Source organism: Acanthisitta chloris, unplaced genomic scaffold (assembly GCF_000695815.1).
Source record: "Acanthisitta chloris isolate BGI_N310 unplaced genomic scaffold, ASM69581v1 scaffold10977, whole genome shotgun sequence".
Classification (NCBI taxonomy): domain Eukaryota; kingdom Metazoa; phylum Chordata; class Aves; order Passeriformes; family Acanthisittidae; genus Acanthisitta; species Acanthisitta chloris.
The window spans coordinates 3680-23232 of record NW_008680961.1 but is presented as its reverse complement, the minus strand read 5'-3'; the positions used below and the strand labels follow the sequence as shown (position 1 = coordinate 23232).

At 39.1% G+C, this 19553-nt stretch overlaps 1 protein-coding gene across 1 annotated transcript in view; it reads right to left on the bottom strand.

Moving 5' to 3' along the window:
- The window catches only part of TBC1D12 (TBC1 domain family, member 12), a gene marked incomplete at its 5' end in the record, with an annotated part of 28309 nt that extends 22667 nt beyond the window's left edge, over positions 1 to 5642 (bottom strand). The window contains one exon of the mRNA XM_009077923.1: positions 5519 to 5642. Coding sequence (XP_009076171.1) covers positions 5519 to 5642 — 124 coding nt within the window. The remainder of the gene's footprint in view (positions 1 to 5518) is intronic.
- Positions 5643 to 19553: the final 13911 nt, after the last annotated feature.

Below are 19553 nucleotides of genomic sequence, written 5' to 3'. Positions count from 1 at the left end.
AGAAATTCATGTCCCACCAAATCAAAATAAAAGAAGCTCTATCATTTTTATTACCTCAATTTATATTCTTTGTTTCCTCCAAACCCAGCAACATTCAAGAACAGGGATAAAAACACATACAATGCTTATGCCTTCTTTTTCAATATTAGGAAGAAAAAGTTTGCTTGGAAATGCTTCATAGTTTTCTCCTCAAGGGCTTTGAGAATCAGAAGAATTCGTATCAGCAGAGTCAACACCTCTGTGGTACTTTCAAAACACTGATCCCATCCGCACTGTCAGGTACTCCCCTGAGGATGTATTTGTTCCACAAACATAGCACTGACAACATGAGAAGTTTTCATTGTCAGAGCACCTGGGTAAGCCCTGGGACTTGGAGCAGAACTGTATTTCATGTCCTTTATGCAAAACAAAAGGAAGCATTTGTCTAACTGAGGTCCTACCACTTTCATTACCATTTTACTGACAAGATAACTGCAGAAATCTAAAACACTGGGGAATGTCTTTGGTTTACCTCTAAAATAGGTATTTTACTGACTACACGTGATTCTGGCACGACGTGGGACATTTCTTGAGAATCTGAACCTCTACATCTACAAAGAAAACCATCACAGCCTTCTCACTGTTGCTAGTAGGTCAAATTGTTATTTGAGTGTTAGATGCTGCTTGCAAGACCTAGTCCCCTCATTTACGGTCTGTCCTGGGTTCAAGACCGTTTGTTACCAATGTCCCTCTACACTGTATCTGTAAACAGGTAGAGTCTTGCCTTTCTCTTTTCTCCAGCAGCAGTGCAAGGCAAACCAACGTGACCTCTAAATAATAATCTGCTTAAGAACTACTCCTGTGAAAAAGCATCTAGCACTGTACACCTTCCCTCAGATAATCAGTCCTTAGGTTTGTTTACAAATACACCATACACAGCAGCAGCAGCAGCATTAAGAGCCTCATGCACTTTTAAAATGCAACAATCAAGATTGGAGGAAAGAGTTAACATCGCAAGTTAGAAGGTTTGAGTCATATGAAAACTGATTCAAAATGCATCTGTTCTCTGAAGAGAAGCCTCTGCAAATCCTTGTCCCGGGGAGACCATGGGAATTCTGCCGAATCAGTGATTACAATTTCTCCATTAGACTTCAGACTGGATATAACAACATCAGAAAAATATGCAAGTGAAAACACTCAGGTTTTTAGCCCTCAAGTACTTATTTATTTTTTAAAAAAAAAAATTTCAGAGCCACCCCAACATATTTTCAGAGGTTAGTCCAAATACAGTGACCCAAAGTTAGTGTTTAATGGGCTGCCTAAAATTAAAACCTTCCATTTTGTACACAAGGTGACAGCTTTTGGAAAAGATGGCTTCACTTCTGAATAAGCAATCATTTCTAAATCACTGCAAGCTTTTCATGGTGTGTCAGATTTAAATAGAAAAGAAGCCTTCTTTTTCCACTTCATTTAAGGCTGCCGCCGAGAGTATTTCATTAAAACTGCTGATAAAGTGCATTTGGTGTATGTTTTACTTTTTTTTATTATTTTGCAATATGTATTTGCATATTTTGAGTTTACTTTAATTCAGGCACATTAGAAAAAACCCACCAAACTGCTTTAAACAAATGAAAAACATGCAAGACTGCTTTAATAGTAAAAAATGAGCTAAACTTAATGACTTTAGAATAATTCTGATCATAGGTTACAAGATCTTTTCTTTAACTATAAGCACAAAACCTGAAATTGAGCTTGCATTTTTAAACTGAACTTGGACTTTAGTCAGTACATTCCAAAATGTTATATATCAGCCCACAAGTCTGTTTCTGCTTTAAATGCTTCTGCATTAAAATATTTCAGCAGTCTAATTTAAAGCAGATTTCTGTACAGACTGAAAAGGATTTACCAAACTGATCATTAATAACCAAATACTTCTTTAAAATAGCCAGTTTTATTAGCTACAGTTCATGAAAAAAAAGACATACTTCCTAAAACCATCAGATGTACTTGACATTTGCAGTCCTGGGGAGTTGCTGTTTTCCCTTTTTAAAAAACAGTGAAGGAAGGAAGCCCAGAGAAGGGAGATGTCCAGCAAAAGGAGTTGGCCTCAATCACATCCTGCTTGGGCAGCTCTGAATCCAAGGAGGGATGAGCGTGCCAGCAGCTGTGAGCAGGGAGATGCAGCTGCCAAGAACTTTCAACCTCTGACCCAGTTTGAGTGAGAGCATCTCGCCCAGAGCATGCTGATGGCAGCACAGCTGCAAGGGACTCTGCCTGCTCCCCAGGTGGGTGAGCCCTGCAGGCTGCTTTACCACAAAAATATTTATCTTCTTCTACATATGCTAAGAAGCTTGCAAAGAAGTTATTTACAGTAATATTCATTAGACAGTCTCTGAGGGCAGAGCTGGCTAACATCCTTGTCTGAAAAATGTCTGAAACTGTATCCCAAACTGAGTTTCCAGATATTCCTGGAGGTTATTCAAGATGTTAGAATCACTACCTGACTCCTCTGAATAGGCATATATAGCACTGTCCAGTTGACAGACAGTGGCTGGGAGCCACAAGCATCCATTTAACTGTAATTATCCATTTACTATGTCATCCTTGCCATAACTAAGGTAACAAAGGAAGTTTCCATCAGCCAGGATGGAAATGGGGCACGAGCTCTACCAGCCTTTGGCTATAAATCTACAATGATGCAATTTGTCTATTTTTACTAATAGGAAAGTCCTTTTAAGGTTCATTATATTGCCATAAAGCTTTGATGTAAGTATTACCCTTATCCAAAAGACTTCCTCCTCCTATTAATGACAAAGTTTTTTCCTGTTGTGAGTTAATTCTTCTTGCAGCAGGGCTCTTGGAGATTTCATTCTTTGTCTGAAGGATGCTGACTCATTACTGAGTTTCCTTAATCAAGGGTTTATTTGCACCCTCTCAAAGCTGGCCACTGGCATCAGAAAGTGAAAGAATAGTGTTCAACCATGGAGAATAATGTTAAGGAATGGCAAGATTTGTTGCTAATAATAAACTACCATAAACTCCCTCACAGGCAGATTTGCTACAGCTTAAGCCCATTCTACTTGCAGGCTTACACCTAAAGCTCATTTTACAAAAGCTGGCTAACAGTAAGTAGCCATGGTTTCTGATCACAGATGGCTAAAAAAAAAAAAAAAAAAAAAAAAAAAAAAAAAAAAAAAAAAGGGTTTAAAATGCAGGGTTGTGTTTCAGATCACATTTGATCCTCACTTCAGTTCAGAAAGTCAAAGTGCCAGTTTGCAGAGACCCTCCATGTAAGTTATGAAGTAACCTGCCAGGTTCACAGAATCACTTGTGAACAAAACACACTAAGCTTTAATCACATTTCTATCAACTTCTGAAAGGCCTTGTAACTGCATTCTTGCCTATATTGATTTCACTGCATAGTAAGCAATTAGTCTAGGGACTCCAATCCCATTTTAAAAGTCAAGATGCTATTTCCCACTGACCTTCAATAACCAACTGTGACTATATTCATTCTAATCCATCACCAGCTTAGCCAGTTTGAGCATTTTTTGAGAAAAAAACCCATTGGATTTTCTTCAAAGACATATGCACAAGGAGCTGTTTTGTAAATTTTAAACACACATGTAAGACATTTTACTTATACTAAATACAGAGGCTTCAGGGTCATGTCTCAATTTAAGACCATATTTTCTTAGTTATTGTAGATCTAACTGTGCAGAGTGCGCCATCAATCTGGATCACCCTTTGATAACTGCATATCTTAACTCATGAGGCTTTACCTAAAGACTATGCATACTTTAGACAATTGAAAGCTAAAACTATTAGCTATTACTGACACCTTACTCAATATTATGGAAATCCAACAGTGACTGTAATCTGGCAAATGTTATAACACAAAGCACATGATGAGTGGCTGGAACCATCTCAGTCATGTTTAAAGACAGTACATTGTTGTAATACATTTGCTTTTCTGCCACATTGGAGAACTTAAAAAAGTGGGAACACTGCAGTTTAAAACAAACACAATCACTGAGGGACAAGGTAAGAAAATAGGACTATTTCTTCAGATTATTATCTTCAACACGTTGCCCAAGCAAGCTGTGGATGGCTCATCCCTGGAAGTGGTCAAAGCCAGGTTGGATAGGGCTGGATCTGGTCTATATGAAGGTATCTCTGCCCATGGCTGACGGGTGAAACCAGATGATATTTGAAGTCCTTTCCAACTCAAACCATTCCATGATTCTACGATTATGACTTGGTCTCCAGAACAAATATCTTCATTACTAGAAAACAATCAGCAGATAACTGGTAGCATTGTGCAGATTCTCCACTTCTCAGGATGGAAAAGACATCTGGACTATTACCATAGCGTTTTCATAGCACAAGGCCAACAGCATTCATCTGCAAGTAAACCAAAACCACTTGCCTTTTCCCACCCAAAAAGGGAAACCATTTAAATAAAAGAATTGCGTTTGAAAATGTAAAAAAGGCATTCAGTTTGTTTCACAGTAAATCATAGAACGATTTGGGTTGAAAGAGACTTTGAAGGTCATATAGTTTCGATCTCCCAAATTGCACTTTGTGTGATCTCATCATTTTCCTACAACATTTTATTGTGTGATAAGACCCATTACATTGACGTCCTTCAAAAAGAACCTCTTGTTTTTAATTTTCATTGCTCCCAAAAGGCCCTTTTTGCCATGAAGCTCTTTCTAGAAGATGACTGAACACTGTTTCATTCACAGTCATTTGCACCTGCCAAACACATCAGCTTACATGGAATTTAAGAAAGGAGACAGAGAAAGCAGCTCTCGAGAGATTCAAGTTCCTGTTTTAACCAACACAAGGGACATTCACATTTCCTATGCCAACAAATCTTTCAATTTCCGGTTTGAACGTTAACATTAAGTCAATGATACATTGCCAAGTACTCACCTTTATAGACTATGACCTTTTAGTACCATTTTATCAAAGATTGTTCCCATGGAGTCTATTTTATGGAAGTGCAACTTTGTGTAAGAGGAAGGAAATCAGAGTTACCTTTCTGAAGTACCCCAATAACTCCAAAACAAGTTTACAGCTTATTTTGGAACAAAAGACTTGGATTGAGATAAAAACTTTAAAGATGATGACATGTTTCAGAATTCTAAGCAATTTGCCACAAGTTACCCACATAGGAAGTCTTCCAGGCAAGTATGACTATGGAAAAACAAGTTAGATTGCAGCATATCATATTAAGTAAGAGAAAAGTTTTATGGAAAATTAATACAAGTTCTGATGTCTTGACAAAACCAGCTTAAATGCTTTTTGAACATGTATCAATTTTTATAAGCACTGAGATACACTGAAGAATGTACTAGAGACTCATAAAACTTAAACTCCTTAGTAACTACTATGCTTTAAACAAAGCCCCAAAAGCCTTCTCAGAACACTTTATTATTGTAGAACAACAATGTGGAGGGAACAGCAGAGAAATGCAATACCTGTGTCTTATTTTTACAAGGTTTGAACCCAGAGTTGTGCGATGTCTACTCACCTGCTGAATAATTTTGGAGTCTTTCGGAAGGTTTTCCCTGGGTGGGACTTTTCCAAACAACTTCCAACCAGGAGCGCTTTGGACAGCAGGCTTGAGTTCCTTTGTCCTTTTACTGAAAAAGTTTCTGAAAAGAGAGGAGGGTTTGCTTTTTGTTTATTATGAGCATATAAACAAATTATATTGTGCCCATTTACATTTCTTTAAACCCAGTTCACCCCTGTAGAGATTCACTGCTCAGCAAATGCAGTGTGCTACCTTAGCTTTCTCTTCTTTCATTACAGCTGCTTTGATGCTAATGTTTGTACTTAATAGCTTTACCTCTGAATTCTAACCTACTTTATGCAATATCAGAGCTTTTTTAGTAATACCAGACACTTTGTTAAACATGCTTAGCAGAATGCAACAGCTCAGACTTTTGTTTGGGGGTTGCTTTGAGTGTATCTTATGGACTTGTAAAGAGAACGAAATGAAAACAGCTGAAAAACACTGCATAACTAAGAGATTTAGAAAAGACATGGTGAATTAATACTTCTTCTAACACTCTACAATCTTCACACCATCAACATTTATAACATGGGCTAGGAAATCAGGGACATGCACAGAGCTTCAGTTTAGCAGATAACCTTTACCAGTGCCTAAAGCAATTACACTCAAAGAGGCAGATGACTGCATTGCTCTTGCTTCTTGGAAAGCCAACCATCACAAGACCATATTAGCAATCATTTGTCTAGATACACAGCTGTACTATTTGACTCTGATCACAAGCTCCCACAGAGTGTGCTATGCACAAATGCCTTGAAAATGAAAGAAGTGTATTTATTCTGAATATTGGAAAGTTACTTTCCAGAAACTTACAACACAAGGGGATTAAAAGCTCAGTAGCCTTTACGGTTATTTCTCAGGAAGCTTACATGCTGACCTCTGAGCGAATATGGAGCACTTTTATTGGGAGATGTTTTTGTGCAGGGCTAACTAGGTAACTCTGCACTCTTCCTCCAGAAAGAGATCCCCAGTTCATTCTTCACTTAAAATATTCACTGTATTCTAAAATACAACTCCTTCTCAAATTGGATGCAGTCATGTATGTGCACAGCAAACAGTCTCCTGGCTTTGCCCAGCTGAAAGAAGCATGCTTCAACAACCACAATCTGTCTGAAAGGGCTCAGTGCTCTTAAATTCCAGTGCTGTCAGGGTTTCTGGCCAGACAGCATAGTTTTACAATTAGGAACTGTTAGGGTCTAAGAGTTTAAGACAGAGTTTGTACCTGTAGGCTATATAATCTTTTCTGTTCCCAGAATGTTTTTTCTTATTTGGGAAATAAGCAAATGCCTGTCACAATGCATGAATGGACTTTACAGACTCTAAATTTGTGTGTAGTTCATGATCCTGCCACCAGCAAACAGCAAGCTGGAGAGATGGAGAAATAGGGAAGGAGCAGTAGATGCTGATAAAGCATGGAAGCCTCTCAAGAACTAGTAAGCGCAAAACTGCTGGTCCAGAGGAACACAGGAAAATCAAGAAACCCAGAACACCAAGACTCTCCTCACTCTGTCCCAGGCCACCAGCACACACCACCATCATCAACACCGTGCTAAAAAACAGACTGCATGCAAGAAAGCAGCAGCTGCTAAAGACAGGCAGTGAGTGCAGGGTTACAGACACACCTGATGAAAGAGCACCTTGAGAGATTTATTTTGAATGCCCAGACAGTAGCTGTTGGTGCCTCAGTACACTGTGCTACTTCCATGGAGGTCTCCTCACTGTTGTTCCAACCCAGGAAGTGAGAATGCGTGTTTGGGAACAACGGCTTGCATGGTATGAACAGTTACCTGCCATTAATGGAAGCAAGCTGCTGCTATTAATGATAGCGTAATTAATACAAGGTGTCCTAGTAAGCACTGGTTGTGATCCACACATCCCACAACTCTGCCCTCACCAAGGAACTTGCAACATCTTAGTCCATCCATGTGAAAGCAATCCAAGTACTCAAAGACCAAGGTAGTTGTTGCTGACACACAACCTGAAAAGAAGGGCTGAGGAAAAAGCCAAGCCGTGGCACACATGTCTTTAACATACACTGTCCTCAATCCGTCACAGGACTGCACACCATTAGTGAAATCAACATTCCCATTAAGGGGGAAAAAATGTGCTTACATAAACAGCAAAGGCTCATTTCACAAGTACAGGACACCCTTCACAGCACTCCACATTGTCTTCAGGGGGGGAGGGAAGAGTGTTCAAAGAGTCAGCAACAAAATAAGACAATTTTCTAAAGACAACATGTCACTAAACACTACACCACAGCCCTGCCCTTAAATCTACAACTACTGGAACAGCTGTATTTGAACTTAACTGGAGAGGTATACAAGTATGCAGGAAGATACTTTCTGGAGTACCATCTTGCCTTCATGGATTGCAACAACCCCACAGTCTCTGCACACACTATGGAATACCCCCAGGATTACTTGGCAGTTGAGCTCCACTGCTTCTAGCACTTGTGGAAGCTGAAAGATGTAAATCTTTAACATTGATGGCAATCTGTCACTATATTAAAGCTGGTTTATGATTAACCAGGAAGCTGGTATATTTAAAAAGGGGGAAGAAAAAAGTGTAAACATAGAGAAGGTTCTAATTAACACTTCAATACAAAAGATTTAGGCATGCTCATGGCTTTTGCAAGCTTTCAGTTTTCAGGTTTTTTAAAGAAACATAACAGTTAAACAAACCTTCCAGAATGCAGCCTGGAAGGAAAGGAATTTTACTTTCATTGACTAGTTATTCAATGAAGCCTGTTCCTTGTGAAGGCAAAAAGCTGGTCAAACTTTATATGATGTCAGAACAAACACCACATAGGAATTGTAATCCAAGAGAAATTAATGAGAGGTTTACAAAATCAGCTTTTCTAAGGATGGAAAGACACTTCTAATACATTGTTTTGGCAGCGAACAGTATCACATCTGACGTGCTGCTGACAGCAGTAAAACCTTACAAAAGCCTTGTTAAGGAACAGCATCTGTGAATGCTTACAAGTTGCATTCACTGAACTGCAGGAAGTGTACTAGATTTGATATATTTCTTGCTGCTTAGAATATTCATGAGTTTCACTGATCCCAGGAAGAGTCATCCATTGAGATGGCTGAAAAGTCAATAGCATTTTGGTACAGAATCTCAAAATCTGCTGGAAAATTTAAAAATTCCTTAAAAAGAACCCGAGACTTTAGAACTGAATAATGCTTTCTGTTGCAAGAACCCACGGGACAGAAGAATTAAATTAGTTCACTGAATTAAGCTCTAGTTTACAAAAGCCCAGTGGAAAAGTCGCAGGTTTTTTTCCCTGCTACTTTTATATAACACATTAACACTCTCAAATGACACTCAAAAATGTTTCAGTAGGTGCCTTGAAGCACTTGAAAACTAAATGAAGTGCCACAGAATGAGAAGCTGTTGCTGGCACAGATCAAGACATCTATTGCTAACACGGTTTGGATTATGCTACAGTAAAACCTGTGGGCTCTGGTCACACAACTACAACAGCTGTAGTGACAGCTCTGATGGGTGGTTTTCCTCCTTATTCTTCACAATGCTGTTTCAAGTATTCCTGCCTGTGCCCACAGCAGTCTGTGCAAGAGTTTCACCGTATTGACGGCACAGTACTGCAAAAATATTAACCATTTCTACAGGTGGCATTAATGTTATGTTCTACTAATGTAACTGCTTGTTTCTACCCTAGTTTTGTTCTTAAAATCTTTTTTTATTGCCACTTCAGATAAATCAGTGAAGTCTACATGCAGTTAGAATTAAGTCCCAGAAGGGGATAGGTGGAACTTGATATTTTAATGGATCATCTTTGTTTACTTTGGGGTTTTGGCTTCCTCCCCCCTCAGAAAAGAAATCTGAACACAAAACTTCTTCCAATTTCCAAGCTAGTTAGATGCAAGTCCAAGAGGATGAAAACTTTCCAAATTTTGGAGGAAGGTGATGGAAAATACAATACTTCAAGCTTGATCTTAAATTTCATCCAAAACCATACTGGAAGCTGGGCTGCCATATTTGCCTAACAGCCAGTCAAAGAAAGCTGCAGCAACCACAAACATCAGCAGGTAGGAAAGACACCAGGCAGAGTATACCTAGAGATATCTGGCACCACCAGATATACCCAGAGGCAGAGTGCTGGAGTTGTAATTGGTTCACCTCTTCACAAGACCAACTCATCTCGCAATATAGAATCTTCTGATTGACCAAAAATGTCCAACTCTAATCTAGTTTCAAGGTAGATGTCATTTTGCTATAGCTCTCTCAAAGATCACACATATGATCTTCCCTTCCTACAACTCCACTGTGTGCCACAAACTACAGGCTACAAGTAATCTGCTGCTTTGTGCATCCCAGCAAAACCTGAGGCTGCTTTTCTTACCACTCCAAATGCACATCCTTGGGTTTCCAACAGCTCTGAGACTCAAAGGAGCCTGCCAGAAGATTTATCTCTGATGATTCAGAGCTCTGATGTTGTTGAGATACAGTGTTGCATTACTGAAAGCAATCAACTTTTTTTACTTCCATTGTTTCTCTAAAACTCTCATTTGAATTCAGCATTCTTAACAATATCTCTTGGAAACAGCATCCAGAGGCCTCTGTCTGCCCTTGGCCCACTAGCTTTAAAACAAGATAGAGACCCTGACTCACCTCTCCATTCTCTCTACAGAACTGCAGTCCTTAAACCTAGACATTCAGCAACACTTGTAGAGCGCAAGTCCCAGCTTAGAATGCCCTGGAAAGCAATCCCAAATTTAACCAGTGAATCTAGTAAGACAGTTACAATTAGATTTTGAGCAAACTCAAAGATAATTAATTAGTCAGCCAAAGCAGTCAGGTGTCCTAGCAGGGATTTGCCTCCTCTGCATTGAAGGAACAGCTGTAGCTTCACTCTACTCTTATTGGGTGTTAGAGAATCCAATCGTTAGAACTCCAGATTCAGGCTCAGGCTGCATCTATTATGATGCTTTTAGCTATCTATATACACATTTCAGGTGTAGAAGATGGTTGGATCTTACACCTGAGCAGTGAGTATCAGTATAATGCATATTAAAATGAGGTTACCTTTGTCCAATTTGTTAATCCTGCACTACAAAGAATGGCAAAATTCAAGTAATTCCAACTCCTGAGACAAAGATATGGTCTCAGAAAAGAGCATAAACCACATGATCATCATTACTGCTAAACATGAACACCACAGCCTGCTTCCTTACAGTTCAGTTCAATATACAAATAAGTTTAGTTCAAAATTCTGCACCATGTTAGAGCAAAAAACCAAACTATGGTCATCCCTGGACAGCAATCCTTCCAAAACTTACAGTGTGGCATCAAAGAAGCAATTCTTTCCAAGTAAAATATCCGGAATTCAGGTTTGTCTAGAAATAAATGAATATTGTGTTTAAATCTTGATGCTGAAAGCTAGACTACTATTCTGATTTCTTTCCCTTGCAAGGTTACTTCAACCTTGTTCAAAATGTTTACTCACTAATCTAACAAATAAAACAGTTCCAAAAAGATACCTCAAGTTGTGGTAGCATACCGAAAATGACCCCCCCTCTTTTTTTTTTTTTAGAGAAAAAAGCTGCTAAAACATTTTTTTGGCTTTCACTTCAGCCACGTAATCTGGTTTACTGTCATTTTCCATCATCAGTCATTTCTTCTCGCTGCATCCACCTTTCAAGAGCTTTGATAACAGGGAAGTGCTGAGAAAACAGGATTTGAAAGCCATGAGAACTGACAAAGGAAGTGAAGACTGACTAGATTTTCCTTTTGATTAAGCATCCAGTACCTGTTAGTAAACACTGCATGAGACAACTGCCTCATTTTAAATCCAGGGAAAAGCAAGACACAAACAGGAAGGAATCAGCATCCCATCAAGAACATACTCTACCAAATACAACTTTTCCCCACAGAACCACAAATGCTTAGAGGGGAAATCCAGCATGGAATTAATGCTACAAATGAGCACCAAGTCGGGAAAAACACACTCTCAAGTTTTCTGTGTCTCTTAATGTAATAAATATAGATTTGAAATTGCAGTTAAAAGCCCTGGAACTTGCATTTCTCTGCAATAACTGAAGTACATTAAAAATCTACTCTGATTCCAATAAAACCTCAGAATTTGTAAAAGAATACTAAGTAACAAAATTCATTAAAAGCTCTATTTGTTTTACAAAACAATTGATTTTGCACTTCCACAAAAAACAAAGTTCTGGTTGTGCACAGTTTGCTCTAGCAAAAAGCTTCCTAGGCATACAAAATAGGACTGTATTTGAAATTTGCCCAGATTGAATTAGCTGAGAGACAAACTGATAAGGAAATCACTTATTTACCTAATAATCTTCACCCAGAGAACTGTATCAGTGAGGAGTTAGAAGTGGTATGTTCCAGGAATTGCTACAAATGCATTTTTACTGGTATAGCATTAAAATAAGTAGTTTTTACTTTAAATCACACTTTCAGAACAGTCTGCACAAATTCGGAAGACCTCTCCAAGCCTGCAATTCCATATTCCTTCATGACTGTAGCCAAGTACAGAACAAAAATTGTTACATTCACATTGGCACGGCTTATCATGTGTAAAACACAAAAGCTGCTTAAGAACACAACTCATTTTCCCTCATACTCCAGTCTTCTCCATTCTGTTAGGGTCTGATGTGCAACCAACTTGGAAATAACAACAGAAGAAACAACATTGGTTTATTAAGCACGATTAGCCCCTCTGCTTTAAACAAGACCTTTCAATAATTTACATACAGAAACAAGCGTAACTCAACTCTAAGCATAAATAATGAATCACTAAGAGGAAATAAAACCTTTTTGGTTAGGCACTTACAAAGCCTGCAGAGCAACAGAAGTAGGATTCTACTTCTGCATCTTAGACTGCTTATATACAGTAGACAATTTGGAGGAATTGATAAAAAAAGGGTGTCCAAAAAGTTACAATTCATGTTCAGAATGCACAGAGTAATTACTTCTTAGACCAATGGATAAGGTGCCACAGATTCCCTGTTATCTCAGATTTGAATTTTATGACATCATCCAGGAGCTATTTGCTCACTTTCACATGCTCATAAGAGTTCTCAAATTATTAGTTATGGCTGGAAAAGTGACATGAACATAAAAATATTAATAGCAACCCCTACTCCACAAACATACTTTTACACTCATCCTTTAGTCCCACATTTTAACCTTAATTTTTAAGGTAATATGCAGGTATTTTTAGGCTTAGCTTTAAACAATCATGGAGATTTAGAGCAAAACATTAATAAAATTTAGCCTTTATTAAACACTCTGCAGTGACCCAACCAGTCTTACAGAAGCAGCTAGACACAAGCTTCTCCTTAAATTTTATTACCCCAAACACAGATCTGTTGCAAGAGGTTTCTAGTTGTAGTACCTTCTAGCAGTAAAAAATGTCTTCTTTCTCTCCACACCAAAACAACCCAAAGAATATCCCAAAACACCCTCTCCAATGGAACTTCGATGTGTTGCTTCTTAATACTCTAAACCAACAGCCCTAAGTGCTTACACAAACAAGTTTTTGGTTTCCTCCTGCCTTCCCCCAAACTAAAATAAGGAAACAGAAAAATCCCAACCAGAAGAACATGCAACTTCAGCAAAACCAAGCTTGTGGTATTTTTTATTTTTTTAACTATTATGTTCACATTGATATTAGTGGTTAACTAAATCTTCAGCTACAATTAGGTATACCTGAAATTTAATGCACTGTCAAGGACTAGCTGCTAAGGACAGAGAGGTAGGGAAGGTGGTGACTTCTGGCCTCAGAACTATCGTGGAGCTTCACTGAAGAGACTAAATTAGACCAACTCTATTGCTTAAACTCCTAGTTGATACCAGTCCCAAAGTGACGTTACTGGCAAAACAGTTTTCCTACAGGTACACAAACACTTGGGAAGTTTTAAGAGCTGAAAGCATTTAGCAGTATTACAGAACACTCTGTACAGAACACTTACTGATAAACACTATTTTACCAGTCTACATTATACTCTTTTAAGAGTTGTTGCACAAGTTAGCTTTGCAAACAGCTCAAGCATTCAAAAACATACATAAACAAAAAGCAGACACATATGCAAGGTAACAGACATGCTTAAATTTCAGAATGCCCAAATACAAAATGAATAAAGATAATCAGTCTGGGCTCACCCTTACTTTTCAGAGTCATGTAGAAAAGCATTGCTCTATGCCATCTTCATATTTGATCAGGCAGTTCAGCTATTTTGACACTACACCAAACATTGGTCAATATTCTGTAATAATAATCAAATATCACTTGCCCATAGTATTTAAACCAAAATCCTAGATCACAACTGCAAGAAGTGGAGAATTTCTACCAGCTGACTGCAGATACTCTGCTATTTCTTGGCCAGGAGTATCTACTCCAGCAAAGTCACAGCTAGCTAACCAGCAACATACTCTAAGCAAAACACTGCTAAAGGACTAAGACCCCTTCCCCCTACAATCACAAGTAATGGCCAAGCTGTTTCAGCCCCACTAAGGGGAAACCCATTTCTCCTCCTTGCACAAGTCATGTCCTACATTCTGCTGCATCAATTCCAAGACTCTCCATACCTTGCAAGTCAATTCAACTGACTAATCCCACAGAAAACCATCCACATTGTTTAATCCTCAGCTTAATGAGCTACAGCAGCTCACAGAGGATCAAATAAATACCAGAAGCAGGGAAGAAACATTTCCTTTGTTTCCTGACAATACCAAATTCTCCAATCAGCTCACCAAGATAGCTCACAAAGTACAACCTAATAAAACAAACTACCTGAAGCTGTTCTAGTGTTGACTCACTTTCAGTTAAGCCAAAACTCACCAGCTTTATCAGGGCAATCACTATACCTGGAGTTCAAATGTTTCTATACAATATACACTTTCAAGACAAAGGTGAGCAGGGTTTCCAGCCTTTGACACAGCCTACAAGTCTGTGAAGTGTAAATTTAAACACAGGACAGAGTTTTATTTTGAGGACTGTCCCAAGAGCAGGAGATGCTTGCTACTCTGACCAGCCTGGTTAAGTCTCAGTTAATATTTCTCTCTTCTGGTCCCAAAGTGCCTGTTCAACTACTCGATTGCACAATGCAATATACTACTGTACTAATGTACTACTGTAGTACTTCTGCAGCCACTCGGTGTATCAGGTTTCTGCTGTGGTTAGCAATTCATGACATATTTTATGTCACTGCTTCAGCCATCAATTGCAGAAATACAGCAGGACACAAGAATTCATTTTTTATCTATGAGCTGATATTAGAACGCAAGAGACTGATTCCTTTCAATTTTACCTGATGGCTTTTTAAAGAACAAGCAAGAAATTTCCCAACCTACCCCTCAGCTACCTACAGAATCTGAAGAACAGCAAGCAACCTGGAAAACACCTACAGTTAACAACAACAAAAAGCCAGAATCATAGAATCATTTAGGTTGGAAAAGACTTCTAAAATCACCAATTCCAACCATTAACCCAGCACTGCCAGGTACACCACTAAACCATGTCCTTAAGTGCACATACACATCTTTTAAATACCTCCAGGAATGGTGGCTCAAGCACTTCCCTGGGCAGCCTGTTCCAATGCCTGACTAGCTTTTCAGTGAAGACATTTTTCCTAATATCCAATCTAAATGTCTCTGGCCCCAACTTGAGGCTGTTCCCTCTCATCCTACCACTTTTTACCTGGGGGGAAAAAAAAAAAAAAGAAAAAAAAAGAAAAGAAAAAAAAAGAAAAAGAGAGACCCATGCCACTACAACCTCTTCTCAGGTATTTGTAGAGAGCAAGAAGGTGTCCCTTCAGCCTCCTTTTCTCTAGACCAAACTACTCCAATCCCCTCAGCTGCCTAAAGCTGACACTTTGTGCTCTGGAATCTCCAGTGCTTCCTATTTCATAGCTAGCAACCACCCAAATACCTTTGGTAGTTGCATGGATTATTTCAGGGTTTGTAAAGCATTCTGGCATCCAGCAGGCAAATGGCTTCATTAATGCCCAGCAGCAAGATAGACAAGATCCTACTTCAATGGATGAATTAGGCAACTGAAACAATACAGACAGGCCTGAGCTTTGCAAGGTCTGAGACCTGGCCAGGGTCAGGGTTCCTCCCCTACAGAAATCAGTCATCAACAGCTGCAGAGGAGCTGGCATCAACAACTCAGCTGTTCTTGGCACACAAGTAAGATGTATGAAGGGTACCCTTTTCCCACAGCATCTTCCTCAGCACATCAACCCAGACCTCAGCAACAGAGGCAGCAGCAACAAACCTGGGTGTCTGTGGCTCCAGCAGAGGCACTATAGATGTTTCGCTGCCGTCTGCACCTCTGGTGTCTTTTCTCCTTTACTTCTATACAATCAATTAGCTTGTCTATTCCTATAGCTGGCCTTCAGGAAGTTTAGATCAACAGATTGCCCTAGGCAAGGGGAGCCAACAAGGAAGCTTTTATTATGCTACATGATCAAAAGAGACTCTTTCAATTTACCCAAGTGCACATTAAATATAACTTCCCAGTGTAACAATGGAAACTGAACATGATTTATCCTTAATAAAGGAGCACCTTGGAGAAGAAGGGAAAAAGAATGACAGGAAAGGACTCCTATAGGCTGCAGGGATTCTTTTCAGTCAGGAGGTAAGAAAGCAGGAAAGGAATTTAAAAGAATACCAGTCTGAGTGTTTGGCGCTCAGAAGTTCTGAAAGAATAAACTCATCTATGACCATGAAAACTAGTTTTCTACTAACTGAAGTCATAAGTTCACCCACACAACATCCATCCAACTCTCACACTGTTAACCCAATGCTGAGCCAGAAGCAATATGCTCTGCAGGTGGCTTGCGCAGCTGACTGGTTTCTGAAAATACAGAGCCAAATTAGCAGAGTCTCTCTTTTGCAGGCTCTCCTTTATGTTCAGGCTTCATTCATAGACCCAGGATTTTTATGTTGGAGCCTTCGCAATCTCTGAGAGGTCTGACCAAACCTGAGTAACAGGCTGCAGTATTAGAGAGATGAGACAGTAAACTAAGCTTCCCTTCCTCAGAAAGCAATAATAAAAAGAGATGCACACACTGAGGCAGAGATGTTTAAAGCAATGCCCACCCAGCCCAACAAACCTATTCCCTTCCCATCTGAACAAGGCCAATGACAGATAAAAAAAGGACAGGCTTTATATCATAAACATCTCAGTAGTTCCAAGAAATTGAAGAGAGAAATAACAATTTTTGCATCCATGTGAATGAAACATAACCAAAAGCCCTTAAACTCCTTTTTTATTCTAAAGCAATGAGGACAAAATAGTCTAATGAATAATTGAACAGCCAGGAGAGCAAAAGCATAAAACTATCACTTTCTTAGAGGCCAGCTGTGATCAAAGTGACCTCCTTTGGTTGTTATTTCCCATGTAAAACATTCTCCTTCTCTCACAGCCTATTCAGAAGAAAGGTTGCATTCACTTTGTCACACTACCCTCAATATACTGAATCTGTAAGAAATTCTGGGACAAAAATCAGCAGAAGAGACCAAGGAATAAAAAGGCCTTCTGCAAAATGAAGGGGGTGAGGAGAGACGATGCTTTCAGGTTAAGCTTAAATGCCTCTGTAATACACTCTTTAGCAAAACAAGCCATGACTCCAACAGTTTGCTGCATACTAAGCAGCAATTTCAGCTGCTTGGCTTGGAAAAAAAACACCTTCAACCACCCCCAACTCCCCTCTAAAAACTACAGCATTAGTTTAAGCAGAACTTACTTCATGAAAACTCTTACTGGGATTACAAAACTCCTACTGCAAATATATGTACCTCTGTAGAATACTATATTGTCTACCAAGGAAAGCAGCAAAATACCAATTCATAATAGCTAAAATATTATTAGCTGATGATTATACATATGGTTCTAAGATCTTATAACTGACATCTATTTAGTCAGCTCTGGTTTGGGGGGGGGGCGGTAGAAGACTGGCTGAAGACAGAAGCTGAAGCAATATAGCAATCCAAAATCTATCTGGTGTTAAATCAGCATAACATTCTTCTGCTTGTATGCCTGACGTTTAACTTCAGTTTGCTAGTCAACAGACATCCTAGCCAAAATGATTTTGTAGGTGCACAGCATCTCACCTGTGGTGAAACACTGATTGCTAAGGTTTTCCAGCAACACAAAACTGAATAAAAGGTTTACATAATTTGGGTAATATTTTCCATGTACACAGTTATTCCAAAATTTGAGACTCAAAAGAAAACAATGCTGAGCATTGACCTTCAAATTTTGCTAGAGTTTGCTTTACTTTGGAGATTACATTTACTTAAGTTGTCATTATATTTGTTATTCACATGACTGAAAGCCACAAACTGGCAAACATGTCAACACAACTTCATAAACCATTCCTACCAAATAGTGAAGGAAGAAACTACAGAGGAGCTTCTCAATTTGATAATATGAATGCTACTTCCTATTTATATCAAGATAATTATGTCTGTAACTCAGGAAAAAAAGAATACTCTTTGAAGTACTGGAAAATGTTTTCACTGTTAGGGTGTTTAGGTTTGCCCAGGGAGGTGGTGGGGTCACCATCCCTGAAAGTGTTTAAGAGGTGTCTGGGTCTGGCACTAGAGGATATTGTTTAGGGGTTACAGAGTGACAGGTTAATGGTTGGACTCGATGATCTTAGAGGTCTCCTCCAACCTTAATGATTCTAGGATTCTAAGTTACTCACAGATTTGGGTCCAGAGGCTCGTGCCTATTTTCTGCAGTCAGCTTTAATTCCAATCAATTATATGTATCCGCTTGTTCACTTAGGTTACAAGATTGCTCAGAGAAAGCAAAACAACTGGATCCAATCAAGACAGAAGGGTAAAAGGATTTCCCACAATTTCTGGAGAGAAATTTTGTTGTATTCCCTTAGCTCTTCTCTCCAATTATCTTTCCAATATATTGACAGAATATCTGCACTTTATGTTTATTTTTTTAAATCTAGATAGTGTAAAAACAACCCCAAAAATCAAAAACAAAACACACAAGTGTTTTCAGGATGCAGCAAGATCTGACCAAGATATAGGCACAGGGAATACCAGAATATAGATTAAGCATTGTGAAGTGACCCCATCAATCTGTTCTCTCATCTTTGCACAAACTGAAGGCTTAGAAGACCTGTTGCAACTAGGACAGTTCATTCCCACTCCTGACCAAAACTCCACTAAGTATATTTCTACCCCACAGATGCACAGTATATCCCCTGAACTTTCATGTGTGTACACCAGTAACAACAGTCAGGGACGTGAACCTCTGCAACCTTCTGCAGTCTTTGCCAAGGACATTTGTAGAGGCAAGAAGATTAGTAGCTTTTGCAGAACTACCTACTTACAGAACCACAGAGAGAAAGATTTGAGCTTCAGTGACCGACTCCCTTCAACTTTTCATCATCTCCCCAGCTAAGTATTTTTCAAACCTTCTGGACAATAAGCACAAGTGTTATGGGTGAGAAAGGAAGGATGAGACTAAAGGCAGTTCTTATAAGCATGTGTGCCAACTAGCCACGTGCTTACAACCCCTTACAGCTACTTCTCACAGCACACCCCAAAGACCTACAAGAAGTGGCAGTTATGAATTAAGCTCTTCATGAATCTTGTTACATGTATACTGAAAACAAGTATTTGGGGAAATGGTGCTCTACTATAGCAAGGCCAGTATCACTGCTGTTGTCAACAGTAAGCTTAGAATCCAGGAATAAGAAGCTTTGCCAACTACCAGATACCTAAATTTGTGTCATAAACACACAAGCTGGAAAGGAACAACATCCATACAAGCTGCAGAGATGCCTGGTACATAACTGTAGAACTATGAAGTATAACTCATCTTTGAAAGAGTTGCAGAATCACCATGTCTATCTCAGCCCTGGAATACTCACTGGTGCTTGACCTTTTTGGTTTATTGTTCTGCTCTGTATGTGCAGCTTTGGGAGATAGAGCACACTGCAGTCAAGGTGATCATCATGGCTTT